Source organism: Cuculus canorus, chromosome 4, assembly GCF_017976375.1.
Source record: "Cuculus canorus isolate bCucCan1 chromosome 4, bCucCan1.pri, whole genome shotgun sequence".
Classification (NCBI taxonomy): Eukaryota; Metazoa; Chordata; class Aves; order Cuculiformes; family Cuculidae; genus Cuculus; species Cuculus canorus.
In genome coordinates, this window is record NC_071404.1 from 57,608,820 (window position 1) to 57,622,924 (window position 14,105).

The 14,105-nt window shown below is 45.8% G+C and overlaps 1 protein-coding gene across 3 annotated transcripts; it reads left to right on the top strand.

The window, feature by feature from the left end:
* The first annotated feature begins 107 nt into the window (after positions 1-107).
* HGSNAT (heparan-alpha-glucosaminide N-acetyltransferase) lies at positions 108-14,057 on the top strand. Of its 3 annotated transcripts, XM_054064726.1 has the most exons (18): positions 108-384; positions 1,039-1,178; positions 1,687-1,808; positions 2,757-2,826; positions 3,733-3,802; positions 4,672-4,785; positions 4,873-4,979; positions 5,445-5,521; positions 6,144-6,174; positions 7,066-7,226; positions 7,588-7,703; positions 8,389-8,510; positions 9,837-9,963; positions 10,111-10,197; positions 11,377-11,454; positions 11,571-11,641; positions 11,775-11,887; positions 12,884-14,057. In XM_054064726.1, exons 1-18 carry the CDS (start codon positions 169-171, stop codon positions 13,063-13,065), a joined length of 2,004 nt encoding a protein of 667 aa, XP_053920701.1. In that variant the 5' UTR covers positions 108-168; the 3' UTR covers positions 13,066-14,057. The 3 variants fall into 3 exon arrangements, with proteins under 3 accessions (XP_053920701.1, XP_053920699.1, XP_053920700.1); XM_054064724.1 differs by lacking the exon at positions 4,672-4,785; XM_054064725.1 differs by lacking the exons at positions 1,687-1,808; positions 4,672-4,785 and having other exon boundaries at positions 246-384.
* The last annotated feature ends 48 nt before the right edge of the window (positions 14,058-14,105 follow it).

Sequence of the window (14,105 nt, forward strand, 5' to 3'; positions counted from 1 at the left end):
GAGCGGGGAGGGAAGAGGGCAGGGGAGAGGCGAGGCGGAGTGGGGAGGAGAAGAAGGGCGGGGAGGGGCGGGGCGGGGCGAGGGCAGGAGGGTCGAGGGTCGTGCTGTGCTGTGCTGTGCTGTGCTGAGCCGGGCCGGGCCGGGCGTAGCGGGCGGCCGGTCAGCGTCATGGCGTCGGCGGCGGGTCTGGCTGCGGCGGCGCTGGCGGCGATGGGCGCGCTGCTGATGGCGCCGGGGCTCTCGCAGCCGCACGGGGGGGAGGGCCTGGCAAGGGGCGGCAGCTCGCGCACCGCGCGGCGCATGGACCAGGCCGTGCTGCTCGTGCGCAACGAGCTGCGCGCGCCGCGCCTCAACCTGTCCGCGCGCGCCGGGCCCTGCCACCAGGTGAGCGCGGGGCGGGGCCTCGGGTCACGTGGTCAGCGCCGGGCCCAGCGCTGCGAGAGGGACCCTGAGGTGCTGAAGTGTGGGCAGGGGGCAGCGGGGCTGGAGAACGGGGGTTATGAGGAGCTGAGGGAGCTGGGGATGTTCAGCGTGGAGAAAAGGAGGCTGAGGGGAGACCTTATTGCTCTACAACTACCTGGAAGAAGGGTGTAGAGAGGAGGGTGCTGGCCTCTTCTCCAAGGGGACAGGACAAGGGGGAATGGCCTCAAGGTGCACCAGAGGATGTTCAGATTAGACATTTCAACAAATTTCTTCACGGAAGGGGTCATCGGGCACTGGCACAGCTGCCTAGGGAGGTGGTGGAATCACCATTTGTTCAGGTGTTTAAAAGACCCATAGATGAAGTGCTCAGGGATGTGGTTTAGTAGTAGACAGGTATGGTTGCGCTCAGTGATCTCAAAAGATGTTTTCCAGCCTAGTGATTCTATAATTCTAGGTTGCTTCACTCTGGTTTTACCTCTGAGTGGTGTACCGGGCAGCCCTTCAGCGAGAGCTGCTTCAGCCCCTGGGCAACTTCCCTTGGCTTTTTCTTCGTCCCTGTGCAAAGCAGGAGCCCCTCTCACTCTCGTTTGGCACTAATGAGCTCTTCTTCCACAGTGCTTGTATCAGTTCCTGGCATTTGTCCCACCAAGCAATGGGAGCCTGAGGGAACCTGGCATGGTGGTGGTAATGGTTGATACCCAGCATCCACTCACCCTGCTGCTCAACAGTTCTGGGGGTGATGAAGAGCTCTGCAAGTATGTGGCCTGGCCCCAGGAAACACCTGGGTAGCTCTGTTCTGTATTTTGGGTTATATTTTCTTGATACTGTGCGCCTATTTATTGCCTGCCCATCACCTCCTTTTTTCCTGACTGCTTAGACCTAGAAGTTCGGTCTTCACACTGCTGCTGTAACTGTAGTGTACATTCTAATTGTGTTGAAAGGGTCTAGGTGCAAGCAGGAGCCGAACTGTGTTGAGCCAGCATGTGCAAGCACCTGGTTTCTCTTGTGGAGGGAGGTTGTAGTTCAAGAAGGCAGGCGATGGAGTGGGCAGTGCATGTGTGGTAAAGCATCTCTGTTGGGTTATGGGAGGGTAACGCTTGGCAAAGGCACAGCCTGGCAGCTCCTTGCTAGGTCATGCTGTTAGGCCGAGTTTTCAGCTTGCCTCTCCTACTAGCATTCAGGCTTACAGCTCATCAAGTGCTGTAAGCACTTGTAACTGCATATAGCGGTGATGGCTCAGCAAGTTTCCTTTATCCTTTGCAGGATTCAGTATCATTTTGGAGAGTTTGGTAATTATTCCCTTGTGATAAAGACCCTAAATACAAGCACCAAAACTGTTTCTTGTGACATAGTCATCAATGAAGGCCCTATCAACAGCTACCTGCGTATGTAATGCTGTTTCCTCCTTTCATTCTACAACTTGCATCTCTCCCAGCAGAACCAACTTCCTAAAAAGCCTCTGCAGCCACTCATGCTGTACTGAAGATGTGTTATGGGCTTATTCCTGTTCTCTCTCAGCACCCTGTGTTTTATACGCCCACCTTGAGGCTCTGACCAGGATCAGGCCTCTTCACATCATACATGTGACCACAACTGTTTTGCAGCAGGGACTAGCCAGAAAAATCAGTGGCTATGTGTCTGGAGGGAGATATTTTTGTAGTTAGTTCCTGATTCTCTGCATGTTTATGTATGTACAGAGAATCCTTCCTCGTCCCTCTGTCTTGCTTCTCTCGCAAAATGGGAAACAATTCATACAGTTCTTTGATTTTTGTTTGTTGTTGTACTTTTCATGTTAAACCACACATCTTGCTTTTTTGTTAATCTCTTTTCCAGAACTGTTTCAGACTCTCATCTGTGTCTCTTCCATTCTTTTTCTTTACATTAAGTTATTCTTCAGTCCTTCCATTTTCCATCTGTAAAGAAAAATTGTCGGTGCTTGCAGACTTGGTGTATTTCTCTCTTCCTTGTCCTCTTCATGTTGAGGCTGTTCCTAAATCTCTAGTTTCTTCTTCAAAACACGTGTTTGCTTTTCTCACCATTGCCATGTGATGCAGTGGCAGGACTTTTTGCTCTTTGTATGCTGAGATGTGCAGTTACTAAGCTGCACTTTGAAAGTAGCCTGCTTTTGTTTGGGGTTGTTTTGGGGTTTTGTTATGATTTTTTTTTTTTCCCCTCTGGGACTCAGGCTGGGGATATGTATTGCATGGAGAAGGTGGTGTGATGATTGGTGGGTTGGACTTTTTTGTTGTATTTGTCACGCTTGGCCTAGCCCAGGCTGCTGAATGGTTTTGTTAGATAATTTATAGAGTTGTGTTTTCCTCTTTTTCATGTAGCTATTCTCTTTGCTTTCCTGGTTTACACGGGGATCCTTGTTATTCTGGTTGTTGGGCGCCTTTTTATGAAGTAAGTGAATCGTACTGTAATTCCCCCTCGCATGTGAAGTGGGGCCACCAGTCTGAGAACGCACATCATAGTGTGGCAGTGCTTTGGAGTCCCCCTGTAGCCATTATTGCAGATCAGATCCTGTTATCAGGTTGCAAGTCAAGTTGTGGTATCTGTCCATAGCATAATAAACCCAGTGTGATATGGTTTCCCTTGTGGGATGTCTTGCAGCCTTGTGTGTAGAGCAGTTACTGTTTCAAGGACTGTGCTGTAAACCCCAAATAAACTGGTGTCTGTTGTAAGCTCACACACCCCTGATTCACCCTCCCGTGACTTTTCTAGCCCTGAGTTGGCAATACAAGTCAGTGAGACCTAAGCATGTGTAGCATATGCAGCTTTCCATTCTGGATGCTGAATGATGTGTGACATCCCTGCCTGTAAGCAACCCAAGAATAAAGCCTCTAAACCTGAGCTTGTGGTTGTGTAATTACATAGCTGGACTTCACTGAGCAATCAGGTACTGGCTGAATCTCAGCATTATGTATGTGAGCTGGGAAAACAGAAATGTAATGGCTTTAGATTTGAGGGGGGAAGATTTAGACTAGACATTAAGGAGAAATTCTCACAATGAGTGGTGTGGCGCTGGCACAGGTTGCCCAGAGAAGCTGTGAATGCCCCATCCCTGGAGGTGTTCAAGACCAGGTTGGATGGGGCCTTGAGCAGCCTGGTCTGGTGGGAGGTGTCCCTGCCCATGGCCGGGGGGTGGAATGAGATGGTCTTTAATGTCCCTTCCGACCCACACCATTCTATGAAATAAGGACTGTCCCAACTTTTGATTTATGCTGCTAAATGGCTGATATTAAGATAAAAATGTTTATAAAGTACTTCTTGTTTTGTTTTGTGTTTTAAACTGTTACTAATTTTCAGAATTGATCCAGTCAGAAATTGGGTTTACAAGAAACTGAACCTCAGAGAAACTGATCATCGGATTAATTCTGTGAGTGACCGCAGTATCTTTCATTTGTGTTCTGTAGCGTTTTCATCTCTGAGGAACGCATACTGTCTGGATGTCTGGGGACTTGTTTATTACTAATCATCTTCCACTTGTGCATGTTTCGCTTGGCAAATCTTGTGTCAATGTTAGGCAATTTTATGTCAATGGAGAGTGTTAGACTGGGTTTCCATGCAAGTTTAGTGAATTCCTAGTAGAGCTTTTACAACAAGTCTTGAACATACAGCTTTGTGTCCTCTTTAGTCCCCTTGAAGCAAGCGTGTTGGTGAAAATACAGTCCCCTTCAGACATAAACAATGTAAGGGAAGGGAGGGAATGCCAACTTTCACGTCTGCTTCCAGCACAGTAGGAATTTTAGCAAGGTGTACACTTAGGTCAAGATTTCTGTGGCATCCCTAGAGCTGGTATTTCTGTGTAAGCCACGTTTTGTTCTAGAATATATATAGATCACATCTAAGAGGTCCAAACCTGTCTAGAATCAAAAGACTTGAGAGCAGAGCTCTGCAGCAATTCCTGTAGTTATCCATCTCCATAGCTGTATTATAGCAGTGTCTGCTGCTTTATGCTGTCCTTGGGGCTGATGAGAGTGATTTAGGGGACTCAGTTGGAAAGAAGGCCCTCTCGCATTCAATTTTCTTCTGGTTTAGCGCTCTAAACAGTCTCTCTGTGGTGTCAGACAATTGCAAATGGAATAGGATGGATGGATCCTGTTTGCGAGTCAGCAGGTGCATCTGCTCAGCACTGTTGTAAAGCAACACTCATGGGAAGTCTGTGGCTGATTAGGGCTGGATCCAACTCTCAAGTCTCAAACGCAGGCTCTTTTCATTGCATTGTTGTTTCTACCCTGGTCAAAGATGGCGTGTGGAGTATCTGCAAATATTGCAATATGGTGGAGCTGTGAAGGGGTTAGAGGTAGCAAGCGAGGAAACAGAAGGCAGAGGAAGATGGTCATAACAGACAAATACAGTGTGTGAAAGTTTGTAGCTGCACTCTATTCCCTAGGCAGGTGATGCAGCTGCTTACTTGCCTTTTGTGTGTCCGATTTGTTCCCAAAGGAGTTTGGATCCCCGAACACAACAGATTCAGTTGGCAGTGATGCCTCTCCGCGTTTGTGGAGCACAGCTTCTAGGCAACGCCTTCGTTCCCTGGACACATTCAGAGGGTGAGAGTAAAACCTTGTCAAGAGCAACACTTGCAAGGGGAATGAGATTTTTTGTATTTTTCAAATGGCAGTTGGAAACATCCAGACAGTGTATGGAAATATATGGCAGACGGATGGTTCCAGGGGTCTGTTTTACTTGGAAGATAATCAAGGTTTTAATTCTTGGATTTATGAAACACTTTGCAGTTGATCTAGTTTGAGGAAACATTAAAGTTGTGGCAGAGGGTGGAAAAGAACAACAGATGTTCACTGTGAAAATGCTATGTGAAGGAGATTACTTCGGTTTGCCACCACGCAGGATCTTTGAAATGCTGCTTCTGGATTGGCAAAACTGGAAACCTTGTGCATGATCTTGCTTTAAAAATAAAATAAACCAAGTCTCACAGTCAGTAAGATTCTAATGAGGATAAACATTAACTGTGTGTGACATATGATACTTCTTGTATGATTTTGTTGTCTTTTTAGGCTCTCTCTTATAATTATGGTGTTCGTTAACTATGGAGGAGGAAAATACTGGTTCTTCAGGCATGAGAGTTGGAATGGTAAAGTATAATTGAGACAGTTAATCTGGGTTTTAACTGTAGCAGTATCTAGATATGGATGGTATTGCAGCTTCTGCAGTAAACTGTGCTCAGCTGAAGGTTGGGATGCTCTGCCAGTTTGATTCAATGGGGTATCTGGCCTATTAGGTTAATGGGCAAAGCAGTGTATAGTCCGGCTCATCACCCAGTGATGAGATGGTTTCGGATCACAGTCTGTGTGTAACCTTTTTGGTTTTGACACAGGTTCATATCTTTAACTTTTCTGTGTTTTTTAATGACCACAGACAAACTGATGATGCTTGATGTTGTACAAACATGATGTCTTGATTGGCAAGTTTAGGGGAAAGGTTTTAAGTGTTGTGCTTCTCTAGTGGAAAATAGCAAGGATCTCATCCCTGAAATCTTTCCAAAGGCACAGCAATCAGGTCTGACCCTGTTTTTGAAGAATGGTAAAACCAGTGAAGCAAGATGATTGTAAATTTTGTTTATAATGTGATTTAGATTTTGAGGCATCAAATAACTTGCAAGCAGCCTGCAATTCCTCTGTAAACTCAACAATAATGTTGTTAAAATTTAGGGAGAGTTCGAGTTAAATAATGTGTTCTTTCATATTTCTCTGTAGGATTAACAGTGGCAGATCTGGTGTTTCCATGGTAAGTCTTTCTGAAGAACAGTTCTTGTGTCAAGTGGTTTTTTATGTTAAGGGTTCAAGGAGAACATTGTGTGCACCTTGCCTCCATGTGGAAATCTATTTGGATGAGTGAATTTATGTTAAATGGTTGATAAGAATCTGCCCCCCCAGATAACAGCATCGTTCTTATGAATCAGTAGAAGAGCTAAGTGCTTTTGCCTGCCCCACATCCTCTCTCCTCCCCCCATACTGTGTCAGTGGGAGGCCCAGTAGAAGTGCAGTGTCTCTGAGGAGCAAACACTGCTGTGTTGGAGGTGGTCAGTCTGGCAAGATACAAAGCTAGACTGACTGTATCTAGAAATAAAATAGCCAAGGGAATTTTGGATTGAGCTAGTCTCCCTATAAACAGGGAATGGTCTTACGGGGAAGCAATTGTCCCATCTGCCCCAAGCACGCTTCTCTCAATATGCACTGCTTGTGGTTACACTTGGAGATGGGAGCTTGACTTGGACTCTGAACCTAATCTAGAGGGAAGGAGTGGGTCAGTTCTGGATTTGCATCATAGACCTGCAGCTTGTGTTTTACTGCTCTGAAGATGCTAATGTAATTTTGGGTACTGGATTTGAGGGTTTTGGTAGCATATGTATTGCTGCAAAAAGACCAGAATGCAACTCCTTCCCTGAAATTTATTGCCTCAACTGACCACTGAAAGAGGGGGAAAGGTCCTGTAGTGCAACCTGAGTTGACTGGGATTTCCTAACAATCAGAGGGAATAAGGTTGTCCACTTCCACTCAACACATGCATTTCTGTTGCACCAGTATTGGCTACTCTGTTACTGTTTGGTGTTTGCTGTCATGCACATGTGTGATGGGATATCTGTCAGCTCCATTTCCCATCTGCTCTGTCTTCCAGGTTTGTGTTCATCATGGGGACATCGACATCGTTGTCACTGAGCTCCATGCTGAGACGGGGAGCTTCCAAGAAGCAGGTGTTTGGGAAAATCCTCTGGAGAAGTTTTCTGCTTATACTGCTGGGTATCATAGTTGTGAATCCCAATTACTGCCTTGGACCATGTGAGTGGAACTTACTGTCTTTTCTCTTATTTCTGCAGCTGTTGTTGGTGCATCCTTGGCTGGGCCACTGGGAAGTGTCCGCCTTGCTGTACTGACCAATTGCAGGGGGGCACTTTGACGATATCCTGTAGAGTGCTCTTCAGTTCTGCACTGATGCAGTTTTCCCTGTTTGACCCTTATGCCAACCATCTTAGTGGTGACTTTCCCAGAGTATGATTTACAGAAAGTGAGGTGGCAGAGCGGAGGTGTCCCTTGTACCTGCAGGTGCAGTGGCTCTCAGCTCTCCCTGGCAAAGGGTACTTGCCTATTTACAAAAGAGCCCACATCTGCTCCTCTCCCACATTGCATGCATGTTTTCCAGTGTCTTGGGATAATCTGCGTTTTCCTGGGGTGCTCCAGAGACTGGGATTCACATACCTGGTGGTTGCTGCTCTCGAACTCCTGTTTACAAGAGTTGGGGCTGAGAGTGGGAGCTTGGTGAGTTAAGTGGGGAGATGACAAGTGATACTGGAGTAAAATTTGGGAGCTCTTGCTCTTGTTTGGGCACAAAGAACACATGAGAAATGATGAGAAAACATGTAGCATCTTACCTGATGTGTAGTGCAGTGTGACCTGGCAAAAATTTCAGGGAACATGTACTCTTCAGTATCGCAGTCGGCATTTTATCACATCTAGCTTTGCCATATTTGAGAATTTCACTGATCCATTCAGATGGTGAATGCATTCCCAGGCACTTTTGATGACTTTCCACTGCCAAGAGAACCCAGGAACAGGCATCTCTATGTTGAGTCCTGTGGCCTGTGTTTTGTCCAGATAATTGTGGCAGTGTTTTTTCACAGTGGGGGAAAGTAATATTACTTTTTGGCCTTTCTGGAGTCTGTTTTCCAAAAGGCTTTTGTTCTACTCATGAATCAAAATTCCTTTAGACATTTTCCAACTAAAAAAAACATTGCGGGCTTTTGTTTCCATTTGTTCCTCCTTCAAATAGCTAAGTGTCTGGAAATAGTTTGTGAAGATGAAAGATCTATTGGTAGAACCCAATTTTGTAATGATAACAGCTTCCTCTTGTATGTGAGGGACTCCCTGCCAGGAAGTACAGAATGTCCCCAAGGGCATGGTTTTTACTTGCCAGCTAATACTTGCCTCCCTCCATCTCGTGCAGGAGACGCCATGTCCTGCTCTGAAAGATATTCTTCCCTACTGGCCACAGTGGATTTTCATGCTGATGTTAGAAGTGATTTGGCTCTGCCTGACCTTTCTGTTACCAGTGCCAGGTTGTCCCAGGTAAGACTGTGCACTCACACTACTTTCTGTGGAGCATTAGATTGTTTTTCTTCTACTGAGTAGAAAAATACATTCTGTTAGGAACAGGGAAAGAATGGAGAGTTTTCATGGTGGTTAATGGAAGCATTCATCCTGTGAAAAAGCTTTCTTTACTTTGGTGCTAAAGTACCAAGTGCTATAAAGGCAGATTGATGCACTAAGGCCAACTGTATGGGGTTCAACAAGGCCAAGTGTCAGGACTGCACTTGGGCCACAACAACCCTGTGCAGTGCTACAGGCTTGGGGAAGTGTGCATGGAAAGCTGCTTTTGGAGAAGAACCTGCGGTTGTTGGTCGATTGCTGGCTGAACATGAGCCAGCAGTGGCCCAGGTGGCCAACAAGTCCAACAGGATCCTGGCTTGTATCACAATTAGTGTGGCCAGCAGGATTAGGGAAGTGATCGTCCCCCTGTACTCGGCACTGGTGAGGCCGCACCTCGAATCCTGTGTTTGGTTTTGGGCCCCTCACTACAAGAAAGACATTGAGGCTCTGGAGTGCCTCCAGAGAAGGGCAATGAAGCTGGTGAAGGGGCTGGAGAACAAGTCTTACAAGGAGTGACTGAAGGAACTGGGGTTGTTTATTCTGGAGAAAAGGAGGCTGAGGGGAAACATTACTGCTCTCTACAACTACCTGAAAGGAGGTTATAGTGAGGCGGGTGTGGGTCTCTTCTCACAAGTAACAAGTGGCAGGACAAGAAGAAATGGCCCCAGGTTGTGCCATGTGGAGAGGTTTAAATTGGGTATTAGGAAATATTGCTTCGCAGAAAGGGTTGTCAAGCACTGGAACAGACTGCCCAGGGAAGTGCCAGAGGTATTTGAAAGACAGGTAGGCGTGGTGCTTAGGGACCTGTGTTAGTGGTGAACTTGGCAGCGTTAGGGCTACAGTTGGACTTGATGATCTTAAAGGTCTTTTCCAACCTAAATGATTCTGTGATTCTGTGATCATTTTTCCTTTCTACCTAAGGAAAAGGATTAAAATCTCCCTGAGGTCTGTGTACAGCAATATACAATCATCACAATGTTATCCCTGTTTCTATCTTTGCCCCTTTAAAGTGTCAGCACCTGCAGAGTAGGTAGAGCAGCCAGCTGGGTAGCCTGGGCTGAACTGAAGTATTGCTTTAGGCTCACAGTACTGCCTGTCCCCTCATGACACAGCTGCTCCAGGACCTGTGTTTCACTGTGTGCCTCTGGCCAGGGAAGCATTTAGTGTGCTGGGCCAGTGGACGAGCTACTGTTGAGGTGGAGTGTACCAACACTTAATGCCATAATCTGTTTGTTTCTGTCCCAGGGGTTATCTTGGTCCTGGGGGCATTGGAGACTTTGGAAAGTACCCCAACTGCACTGGAGGAGCGGCTGGTTACATTGATCGTTTGCTTCTTGGAGAAAAGCATATGTATCAGCATCCCTCTTCAAGTGTAAGTAGCTTTTGTTTGCAGTTTGAAGTCACAGGTGAGCACTGAACACAGCTGTCGGGAGAGGCTTGGGAGTGGTGCATGCACAGGAATGGAAGGGAAAGGAGATTGGTTGTGCAGATGCCCTGTAACAGCCCTTTTCTTTCTAAGGTGATTTACCAAACAACGATGCCATATGATCCTGAAGGGATCCTGGGAACTATAAATACCATTTTTATGGCATTTCTGGGACTGCAGGTACCTCTTCTCTTTCTGTTTGTGTGCTGTAATGGGAAGATTTGAAGGAATCTTGGAAGTGAGGAGGCAACTTGGTTTCTTTATTTAAGGCTGAAACTGGTTGTAACAAAACCCTTTCCAGAGTGATGCTTTCAGGCTGACTTAGCCTGAGGCAAGTGTCAGGGAAGTGGAATCTAACCTGGCAGTGGCTTGCATTAGGTAAACCAAGACTTTTTTTTTCTCAGTTTTTGTAAGGGATGGACACAAGAGGTTTGCAAAATATCCACCCGGAAACTTCCTTTGCTTGTTTTAAGGTTGGGTTTGAGCTGGGAGTAGGCTGGCTCTGCATGCTGGAAAACAGGGCCAAGAGATGCATAGACTTCAGAGCTTCCTTTTAAATATATGCATTTAAAGGTCGTGGTTGCGTGTGTTCCCTGTTGCTAATTTTCCACTCGGCATGCAATGTTAGCCATCTTGCGTGGGTGCTGTGAGTGTGCTCACCTTCCCAGACACGAGGGAGGCAGGGGTTCACATTAGTGTTGCCAACGTTGAAAACTCCCAGCTCACAACCATGTTCAGAATAGGATATCATGACGCTTTTTGATGCAGTTCTCGTTAGTCATTTCTGGCTTTTCTGTCTGTGCAGCAGCTGTTAGCCAAACAGAAACTCTTGTGCTGGCAAATGAATGTTACTGCCTGTAGCGCTAGGTAAAAATTGGTTGGGAATCTCTGTGGGACAGAGCTTGGAACAGAAGTGCGGCACCGAAGAGTGAGTCATCAGGACATGTTTTAGTGGTGCACAAAAAAGAGGGTGCGATGAGGTGCAGTGGAGGTGGTGGGTCTGGCTGGGGAGTGGAGTGGACATGGCGTTGTTGCTTTGTGCGGTCCTTGCTGAGGGAGATGGAGCTCAGGTTGCATTGTGTTAACCTAACAAAGTTGCTTGTCCTTTTCTTTGGTACTAACGTAGTAAGGAAGGGAGAAAAGGTGCATCTCTGTTGCTGAGGAGGCTGCAGTTACATATTTCCCCATCTGTGTCCATTCTTTGCAAAGAGTTCTCATTCTGAGTCTTTCAGCCACTTAGTTGACATAAATCCTATTTGTGTTCTCTGTCTTAGCACAGGTAGGCAGTGGCAGATATGGCCATGAAATGTAGTTACATGTATAGACGTTAATTAATGTATTGTATTGTTTTTATATTAGGCAGGAAAAATTATCTTGCTCTACAAAGACCAGCACAAACAAATCATGAGTCGGTTTGTCATATGGAGCATAGTAATGGTAAGTCACGTAGTTGTGCAGCTCTTTAATAGACGTTTATTTTTATGCAACACAAACTTAGTATTTCTGAAACATGTTGTAGGGGTTGTATAAGCTTTAGCAACTTTCTATTTCAGGGAATTATTTCTGCTGTCTTGACAAAATGTTCTAAAGAAGAAGGGTTTATTCCCATAAACAAGAACTTATGGTAAGCAAAGAGGTACAATTTCTAGTATGATTTTGTTGAAGTACCGTTTTACCTTGGGGAATGTTTACCTTTCTTGCATTGAGATCTGTCTGTATACATAGTTCTATAATCTTGCTACTGAAAATGTGTGTAGGTCAATCTCGTACGTGACAACAATGAGCTGCTTCGCCTTCATTCTCTTATTGCTGATATATTACCTTGTGGATGTCAGGAGACTGTGGTCGGGTGCTCCATTTTTCTACCCAGGTCAGTAAAATCACAGCAGGAAATGTATACCTTCCAATTCTTTCTGCACCGATACTATCCTTTGGTTTTCTGTGCTTCCCTTGTTTTTAAAAGAGGATTTAGAATGAAGTAACTCAAAGGATGCCAGAATTATTAACTAGAGGTGAATCTTTGTGCAGAACTGAGACACTCGAGACTAGATATTTAGGAGAGAGAGTGTCAAGGGCTGGAAGCTGCTATTGCCCAATGACTGTTCTCAGCTTAGTCTTGAATTAAGGTCCCAGGGAACAGCTGCCTAGTACCAAGCAAAATACCACAGCTGGTCATAGCTGGTTTTGGAAAGGACTGCTGAGACTTGGGCAACCTAATGGGAAACTCAGAGTAAAACCACTTCTGAAGATGTGGAAGACGAGATGCCCTGGGCAGCTGTGTAGTTTCTGTCCCTTGTGTTTTTCAGATAAGCCTGTCTCCCAAAGCATCCCACTGTGGTTTTAACCGCAATGGGCTCTTGACAAACATCCAAGAACAGCATGCAGACCCACAGCACAGGGAACCTTTCAGCAGCTGTGGTGTCTGGTGTCTGGACAGGAAGATGGGTAGGGTGACAGCATGGTATCATATCTCCTAGCAGAAATCCCAGAGCTTTGAAGGGAAGTCAGCATTTGTTTGTAGAGGCAATAGATCTGACCACATAGGTTGGCATTTGGCCACCCTGAAGACAATAACTGTGATTGTTCCCCTTGTCTATAAAACTGTAGGATACTGATTTGGCTGTATCTTCAATGTAGCATATCGGTTGTCTATATTTCTTTTCAATAAATGTATAAGGGGAGAGAACCCCTCAGACTGTGCTTGAAGAATGTGTGTGTAGCATTTTTGGGGCCAGAAACTGTAGCTATTGTGCTTAGCTGTTGTCTCGGTGCCACTGTTTGCTAAGCCTGGCACCCCTCTGCCTGCTTACTCTGAAGCAAGTGCGTACCTGCTCTTTCAGATGGTGTGACTTGTGCTTACTTTTAGGAATGAACTCGATCCTCGTCTACATTGGACATGAAGTGTTTGCAAACTATTTCCCTTTTAAGTGGAAGATGCAAGACAGTCAATCTCACGCCGAGCACCTGGCTCAAAACCTCACCGCAACAACTCTTTGGGTCATTATATCATATGTACTTTACAGGAAAAGAATATTCTGGAAAATCTGATAGAGGTGGTCAAGGTGCAGTGGCCTTGATTCTGATGGGGAAAGTCCTTAAGGTGAATTCACCTGAAATACTGCCACGTGTGCTAGGCTGTATTACTGAAAAGGGATATTTGTTCAAGTTTACAGTGCCATAGAAGTTGTCACCATTCTTTTATGTGACTTAAGGGACAGTATTTTCCTATTTAGCAAAAACTTATTAGTTTGTCTCTTTCTGTTTTCTGTATTTTGTAAATATTTTACTGATCTTCCCTCTTTATATAAAGAAATGGAACATACTGCACCAGTTGGGCAGTCAGGGACAGCCTGATGGTGCTTATGAAAGGAACTACAAGGGATCTGGGTGGTGACTGCAAGGGGTTACCAGAATGACCATCGTTGCATCTCACCAGGCACCTCCTAACTCACGTGGCCTGGGGGTTGTATCTACCCTTGGCACCTGCTGCATGCCTGCACCACTCTGCCTACTGGCACACATTTCACTCAGCCATCCTTTTGCCTCGGGAGCGTTGGCAGCAGCCTCAGCCCTACGCTTGGGTCGGTGATGTAGTGACTGCCTGGGAAAGCACAGGGGCACCTCTATGCATGCTGCAGGAAGCAGTGGCTCAACTTATCATTCCAATTTGGTCTGGGATCAAAATCTGAGGGTTAGGATCCTGCTGCCAACGATCTCTTCTATTGGCTTGTTAATCATCGTGCTGCTGCTACAGGTTTAGCAGCCCGGCTGCACATGTTCTGGGCCTTTGTGTTACATGGCTCCAGCATGGATGAGGTCTGAGTTTCATGTGCTACACTCTACCAGTGCAGAAAGGCCAGCTCCTATTAACCTTTTATAATCACTTGAATACAACAGCCCTAAATCTTGAAACCAGCAATACAGGCCGAATTCAGCTAAAAAGGAAGAGACAGCAGACCAATTCAATGTAAGATAATAGTTTTTGGAAACTCAGGAATTTCACTTATGCTGTGATATCCAAACTAGTGCTAATAAAAATCTTGAAGTACCCTGCTATGTTCTCTGTGTATGTATAAAGACAGAAAGAA